Here is a 7626-nt window from a genome sequence, read left to right as displayed (position 1 = left end):
CTCTCTCTCTCTCTCTCTCTCCCTCCCTCAAGGCTTCTCTTCCATCCTTAAGGTCCCTGTGGAAAGAGGCCTGACATTGATGCATGAGGTGATGAAAGTGCCAATGACATGCCAAAGACAGATGTGCAAACGGTAAAATAACCCCTCAGCCACAAAAAAAAAAAGACAAGAAAAAATCAAAACAACAAACAATCTCACTTGTCCTGCTACTGAACTTCCCGATGTCTGACATGACCTCTGATCTTACATAACTTTAAGACTTTGAATCATGGTTCACAGAATGGAAGTTGAGCAATGTTTGCCAGGTTTTGATTTTTGAAAGAGTATAAAAATGGCCAGATTGACTGCTGACTGGGACAGTCTCCTGCAGACAGTACTCCTACGGTAAGTTATCTGATAACCATTTTGATTAATCCAGTGTTATATTATCACATTAAGCAAATTAAATCTTCAAATCAACGAACACTGGCAAAAAAATGTATTTTAACTGGGATCAGGCATTAATCAGATATGATGACTGCAGTTTTACTATTTACATAGAAACACTAAAATGGCTAGAGATTGATATTTTATCTGCAATACGCTCTTTTTTTTTTTAATGAGATTTTCTGTCTGACAAAACCATATTGAACCAAGAGATGGAGTGCACTGGCCCCCATGTTCTGCATGATTTCCTAAGAAAGAACTAAAAGGCAACATGTTTAATAATAAACCACTAGAATTCTCAGTGTAATATAACCATATAAGAAATGTCACGTCAGCAGGCATACGTATTGTCAATAGTGTAATATTTTAGTAATAATAAGCTGAATGAACTTTCTACCATTTTACAAAACTGAACACCTGTATGAATGACATTCATGTAATGCATTGGCCATAATAAAAGAAGACGTCTTGTATCAGTAGGCATTTCATGTATGCAGTGTAATATTTGGGGTGCCTTAGAAAATCGCAGAAGATATTTATAAAATGATTACTACTTTCAACAATTTATAATTTAAGCATATTATTTTACATATATTTCAGTATATTTGTGCACACCGACTTATATATACCAATTATTTTCTTGATTTTTATTGCAATACTCTAATACAGGGGTGGGAAAATCCAGTCCTGGAGGGCCAGTGTCCTGCAGGTTTTTGTTTTCACGTCTTAGCTGCCTATTGATTTTCACTTTGAAAACAGGTGTGCATGCTCTTCAGCCAATCAGAGACTGTATTTAGTTGGTTGACAAGAAAAACAGCAGGACCATGGCCCTCTAGGACCGGATTTGCCCACGCCTGCTTTAATACATTCTTCTACTTCTGATACTCTACCTTACTTTTTTACTCTTTATTACGATGCACTTCTATGAAGTAAATTATACTGAAGAACTATGCAAAGGGCCAAAGATAAGAATATCTGTCTCTTCTGTCTTGTGCTTTTTAGGTAGATAGCAAAATGTGGGATAAGTTCTCTTGTTATCTGACCTTTGGCCTGCTGCTGGTCATAGCCTGCACTGCAGCTCCAGCTAGCAACGATCATGGCATCCACTCTGCAGATCATCACAAACACCTTCATCACGCCAAAGGGGAGCCCCATCCCAGCCATGAGGGTGCCCACCAAGACTGCCATCTGCTTTCCCCACACAATGCTGACTTTGCTTTCAGTCTGTACAGGAAGCTAAATGCCCTGCCCGACTCTAAAGGCAAGAACATCTTTTTCAGTCCAGTGAGCATCTCTATGGCACTATCCCTGCTAGCCCTGGGCGCCAAGGAGCACACTCACTCAGAGATCTACCGTGTACTGGAATACAGTAACCTCCAGCCCGCACAGGTTAATGAGGGATACGAGCACCTGCTCCACATGCTCAACCACAGTCGAGATGCCTTTCAGCTGGAGATGGGCACTTCTCTAGCCATCAGACAGGGCTTCAAGCCACTTGACAAGTTCCTGCAGGATGCCCAACACTACTATCAGAGTGAGGCTTTCACTGCTGATTTCAGCAAACCTGATGTGGCTGCACAAGAGATCAATAAGTACATTGCCAAGAAGACACATGACATGATCACTGACTTGGTTAAGGATGTGGATAAAGACGCTGTCATGATGCTGATAAGTTATTTGTTTTTCAGAGGTATGTTCACATTATTTTCGTCTTCACAATGAACCAAATGTAGGAGTAAATTATGATATTATTTATGAAATGTCATCTTTTTAAGGTTTAATTTAAATTGAACTTAGATCTTCAGGAGTGCTGAAGTGTTTTTGGAAATCTTTCCCTTTAGGTAAATGGGAGGAACCTTTTGAAGAAAGACACACTCGTAAAAGCGATTTCCATGTGGATAAAAATACCAAAGTGACAGTGGACATGATGTGGAGTAATGATTTCCATGAGTATTATGTAGATCAATCCAACCACACCACTGTTCTGATGTTGCCATACAAGGGCAATGCTTCCATGATGATCCTTCTTCCTGATGAGGGCAAGATGCAGGAGGTGGAGGGGCTCCTCTCTAAAGATCAGATCAAACACTGGCATGACAGTCTTTTGAGGTAGGGCAGGAGTCTTTAATAAACCCAGCGAGTGTTTAAAGAGTCTCCTTCACATGGTAAAATTTGACACTCTCCTCTGAGCTATATGGAGCAAGGTTAAAAGTCATGTTTTGATTCTGTGTCGTAAGACTGAGTAAGATTGTAGGAAATGGTTCTTTCTTGTACTTCTTCAATCTAAGTGTCCAAACACCATGATTTGAAATCAGCTGCAGTGCACTGCAATTACTTGTCACTTTGCTTTTGGAGAATTGTGAATTATTTTCTCAGTCTTGCACTGGATAGTATGTCTCTGTTATCAGGTGCTAACTTTGACTTCAATGTAACATCAGAGTTATTGTGTGTGACATTGTCTCTGGCGAAAAAAAACAATATAACAGTCGTTGAAGCCTTAAAATCACAAGTTGAATGCAATGACACTGCATCCTCAAGATTATCTGGGACTTAAATGTGTCAAACTGTCTGTTTCCCAGAGAGAAATTCCCAGTGACAGTGCCCAAGTTCTCCATATCAGCAACTTACTCCCTGGCTGACACTCTGAAGGAGATGGGAATGGTCAGTGCATTCTCAGAAACAGCAGACCTCTCCGGCCTATCAGAGATACAGAAGCTGAAGGTTTCAAAGGTATATTAAAAAAAATCAAAGACTGTTCAGGACTCCCATTTGTGTCTCCATTTTGCCCATTTTGTTGGTTTCGTGTTAATCTTAAATCAGCAAAAGCAATTCTCCTCCTGCGGAACTGAGAACTCCAAGGAAGAATTTACTGCACTGATTTTCGCTCTCCACTATCAGCATTATATCCTTTGTAGGGAAATGTTACAAGCCATAATACAGTTTTATATTATACTGGTAAAAGACAGTTGACATGAATTTCTGAGAAATACACTGACATGTTTCATACCTCTGTTTCTTTCTCAATAAATTCTCCAGGTGGAACATAAGGCAGCTCTCAAAGTGGATGAGAGAGGCTCTGACGCAGCTGCTGCCACCACTGTAGAGATTTTACTTGGGTCATCTCTACCAAGACTGACAATTGATCTGAACAGACCATTCCTCCTGCTGATTGTTGAAGACAGCACCAAAACTATCCTCTTCATGGGCAAGATAACAGACCCTACTGCTGCATAAGGGCCCCTGAACCTTATAGTCACATATCTGATTTCACATTTGTTGACAAAAATTCATCCAGAGCTGCGTGTATCTATACATACGTAAGATGATACCAAGGCTGAATGAAAAGAAATTCTGCTCCACAGCTCTGACATTTTAGACTGTAAATCATCAGATCATTCTTCTTTCAAGTGTGCATATGTTTATATTTGTGTCTATGTATGTTTATCTGATTATTTCCACCAAAGGTAATTTCCTCATCTGATTTTGGGTCTGTTTAAAAATAAACATTGCAAAGTTAAGTTCTCTCCCTACACAGTACTCTTAATATTAAAATATGACCTGTCAAAACAGTTTACAAGAAGCTACAAACACTTACATTCAACAGAAAGTCATTATGTAATCACACCAGAATTCAGAAACTACACAATCAACATGACTTCAAAGGTGGACATTCTGAAAGTCTTTAGCTCCACTGAAACCTGTGGTGGAAAAAATTCCACACAGTCCAATTCAATAGTACAGGTGCTTCAGGTCACTCAAGTATATTTAAAAAAATACCCACGTGAAGGTATATTTTCAGTACATCTTTTTTTTCTTAAATTCTTATTCTTTAATGTAACTCTGCAACTTTTACAAAGGTATTGTGCTTGTGATTTATGTTAAGAGCACAGACCTTGTCCAGTGTTTCTCTGGATTTCAACTAAAACACATTCAAATGAGAAATAGTGAATGTCAGACAGTTGCTACAGCATGGCTTGCTGGATAGCGTTAAGATGTAGTTCACCGGCTTCTAATGTTGTCAGCAAATAACCAAGTTAGAGGTTAAAGAGAGCTTCAAATACAATATGCTCTTTTTATCTTAGCATTTCTCAAACACTCCTTCCATCATTTGTCCATGTGAGGGCACCATTTCTCTTGTCTCAGCTTTCATTTGAATCTCTTGCATAAGCTTTTGGACAAAATTGAATTCAAAGTAGTTACAAATATGCAAATATGAAAACTTAAGAAAGTCTCTTTCACAAAGTCAGAGATCTATGTCACCACTCTCAAATTTTAACACATATATGGTTGTCATATAATTCTCACAAAACAACAAAGCTTCTCAATAAAATAGAAACACAATGATAAAAAACTAATTAATTAACTAACAGACTTAATATTTTTCTTAAATTTTATGACAAAACCAAAAAACTGAGATTCATGCCTTCATTAATTCATTCATTCAATGTGTACATTACCCGAAAATCCATCCAGCTCCAGCAGTAAAACACACTTCTTTGTCTCAGCATCTTCTGCTCAGTAAAGGTCAACAACACTGAGCTTTACACCAGAGGAAAGTAATGATTTCAGTAGAAAAAATGACATGTCACAAAAGAATGACATTCGTTATAGACAACACTATGATATTTAATGAGTTGTGCACTGATCCAAAGATCTAGGCCTGGAGTGAATCTTGCAATTCTATCACTACACCTGATTCTCTTCTGGTCTCAGGTACCTGGGACTTTGCATGTCACAAAACACAGAGACAGAAACACATTTCCCTGACCACCAGTGGCACTTGCTGATACTGTCTGATTCCTCACTGGCCAGACTACCCCAGTAAAACTTCTTCAACCTGAGATGTCATCTCACTTTGGACCTGCAAGAGCTCAGTTTCTTCATCTTTTATTTTCTCGCTTCTACAGAATTGTAGTTCACTCCCACTCATTCTCCCCTGGCCAGAGGAGCATGTCTCATAATTGGAGGAACTTTCCTCCCTGCTTTCCCTATGCTGTGTTTTGGCCTAGTGCAGCCACCATAGTGACACACCTCCTCTCATCTGAGCTTAACCTGAGTATCTAATTGGTTTTGTCTTTATCATTGATTTGCTTGGTTTCTTTTGCCCTCCACTTACTGTATGTTGTTTGATTAACTCTTCTTTTTTTAAGTCACATTGTTTTGGGGGTTTTCTTTTGGTCATTCATGTTTTCTTCCATGTTTTACCTTAAGTGTTGGGTTTTAGGACTGTTGTTCATTTAGTCCAGTGATAGAGGTTAGTCCTACACAGAAAAGTCCTACACAGAAAGTGGGAAAATAAAACAACAAGAAACAGAGGCTCAGTAACAGTGTGGACCAGTCAGTAGCTCACACAGAAAGCAACTTACAAAGAGTCCAATATATAAAGACAGCTGAGACACCTCTTCCCACCCTTTTGCCTTTCTATTTTTAGTACCCTGTCTTAAAGTTGACCTGCACATGCTGTCTTGTAATAAAAATAAACTAACTGATCAAATTAATGAACAACAGTAAAAAAAATTGATGTGATGTGCATAGTGCAGCAAAGACATCATTTTGAATGGATCATCACATTCAAAGCTGAAAATAAATGAAATAGTAAGATTGTTTGTGTGTTCATGAAAGCCATATAATTTAGCTTGTGTACCTTCCTAAATTGTGATACCATCATATACATGATCCAATGAAGTAAAAGACTTTATGAAAACAGATTGATGTGTTATGTATATTTCTGTTCTGGAAAACCTATAGAAAAACATTTGTGAAATTAGGAGCTAAGCTGACAACAGTTGCCATGCTTCTACTATTACAAAAATAATTATAATCATATAATCATGAAAAAAAATCACTGGAGAAGCAGTTACTTAAAGTTAGTATGACAAGACAAAGATTCAGTTAAAGAATCAGTATTTGCAACGTGTTGACCATATGTCAACTGCGAAAAGGCAAATAATCTGTTAGAACTTTATTTAAGTTCTTTGTAATCAAGGGCTTTACATAATGAAGTGTCTGACCAGAGTCCAAAATAAATACAGTTTTGTTTGCTCTATTTAGAAAAGAGTCAATTGGTTTTTTTTTGGGGGGGGGGGGGGGGGGGGGTTGAAGTACATGGGACAACACGTTAGTTTGGAAGATTTTTATACAGTTATCTAAATTTTGTCTTTTTGTTTGTTTTTGCTCTTTTCAGTGATGTCTTGTGACAAGACCCTTACTTAGCGATTGATTTTCCATCATCTTTCAGTACACATACAATGAGTTTACCTTTTTTTTCTACAGAACAAAAGCTGAGCTGATAGATGTATATCAGAACACTCAACTGTTTGTACATTGTGAGTGTACGCATATATATGACCTTGACAGAGGCCATAGTCAGGTTACTTTGAATTTCTGTGAATCTGAGAAATGACCTGAAATCAAAAGACTTCATCTCAGCTCTTAGCCACACTCTGCCTATCTGGCAGAGAAATTTAAACTGAATTTGACATTACTTCACAAATAAGCAGCTCTCATTGCAATGACTGCCCACTCCTTTGTGAGGACTAACATCATGTAACCAATCAGAGAAGACCGTGACATACCTAAGGATCTAAGAGCTTTTGTTATGGCCTTGTCAGCTGTATTACTGAAGAAAAGTCCATTCCACAAGTACCTTGAAAAAAGTCAAAAGACTGTTAAAATGACGAGTCATAATGCACATATAGAATATTACCTTTTCCTGCCCTTTATATGAGTTTCTCAGAGACACGCTCTCGGATGACCCCTGCAAACCCACTCTTTTCAAAATAAATATTTTCTTAGCCAATATACAGTTGGCTGCTTGTTTGATTGGACTTTGGCTAAGCTCTTCCTTTACTAATGTCACAGTCCAATAGACAGAATGATTCAAGTCACTGCTAAGAGCTTTGAAATAGTTTCAATTCATTATCGTTATACATGCCCACACACACATATGCAAACATGAATTGAATGGAGCATGGTAGTTGTTGCCTGTCTGAAGGAGTAGTCCTGCAAGCACTTTCACATAAATTCAAAGGTGCATTGAGAATGATCCACCCAAAAATCATCCAGCCAAACATCCAGTCATCACAAGAAACAGGCAGATTTGTTGACTACTGCCACCAGCACCACTCCCCCCCCCCGCCCCCACCCCCACCCCATTCTCCCTCTCTGTCTCTGTCTCTCCTTCTCTACCTCAGTGTTTCT

At 38.4% G+C, this 7626-nt stretch overlaps 1 protein-coding gene across 1 annotated transcript; it reads left to right on the top strand.

Moving 5' to 3' along the window:
- Nucleotides 1-340: 340 nt before the first annotated feature.
- LOC115810092 (alpha-1-antitrypsin homolog) lies at nt 341-3956 on the top strand. The gene is made up of 5 exons (XM_030772009.1): nt 341-384; nt 1429-2116; nt 2268-2535; nt 3006-3156; nt 3463-3956. The coding sequence occupies exons 2-5, from the start codon at nt 1441-1443 to the stop codon at nt 3658-3660; spliced, it is 1293 nt and encodes a 430-aa protein (XP_030627869.1). The 5' UTR covers nt 341-384; nt 1429-1440; the 3' UTR covers nt 3661-3956.
- Nucleotides 3957-7626: the final 3670 nt, after the last annotated feature.

Source organism: Chanos chanos, chromosome 4, assembly GCF_902362185.1.
Source record: "Chanos chanos chromosome 4, fChaCha1.1, whole genome shotgun sequence".
In the NCBI taxonomy this organism is placed as follows: domain Eukaryota; kingdom Metazoa; phylum Chordata; class Actinopteri; order Gonorynchiformes; family Chanidae; genus Chanos; species Chanos chanos.
The sequence above is the reverse complement of the archived record's forward strand: the minus strand, read 5'-3'. Positions and strand labels throughout refer to the sequence as shown.

Excerpts from the sequence above, each read along its gene's own strand:
- LOC115810092 (XM_030772009.1), top strand. The coding sequence starts at position 1,441 with ATGTGGGATAAGTTCTCTTGTTATCTGACCTTTGGCCTGCTGCTGGTC. Across the intron at positions 2,536-3,005 it reads TGGCATGACAGTCTTTTGAG|AGAGAAATTCCCAGTGACAG; the intron begins GTAGGGCAGGAG and ends TCTGTTTCCCAG. Across the intron at positions 3,157-3,462 it reads AGAAGCTGAAGGTTTCAAAG|GTGGAACATAAGGCAGCTCT; the intron begins GTATATTAAAAA and ends TAAATTCTCCAG.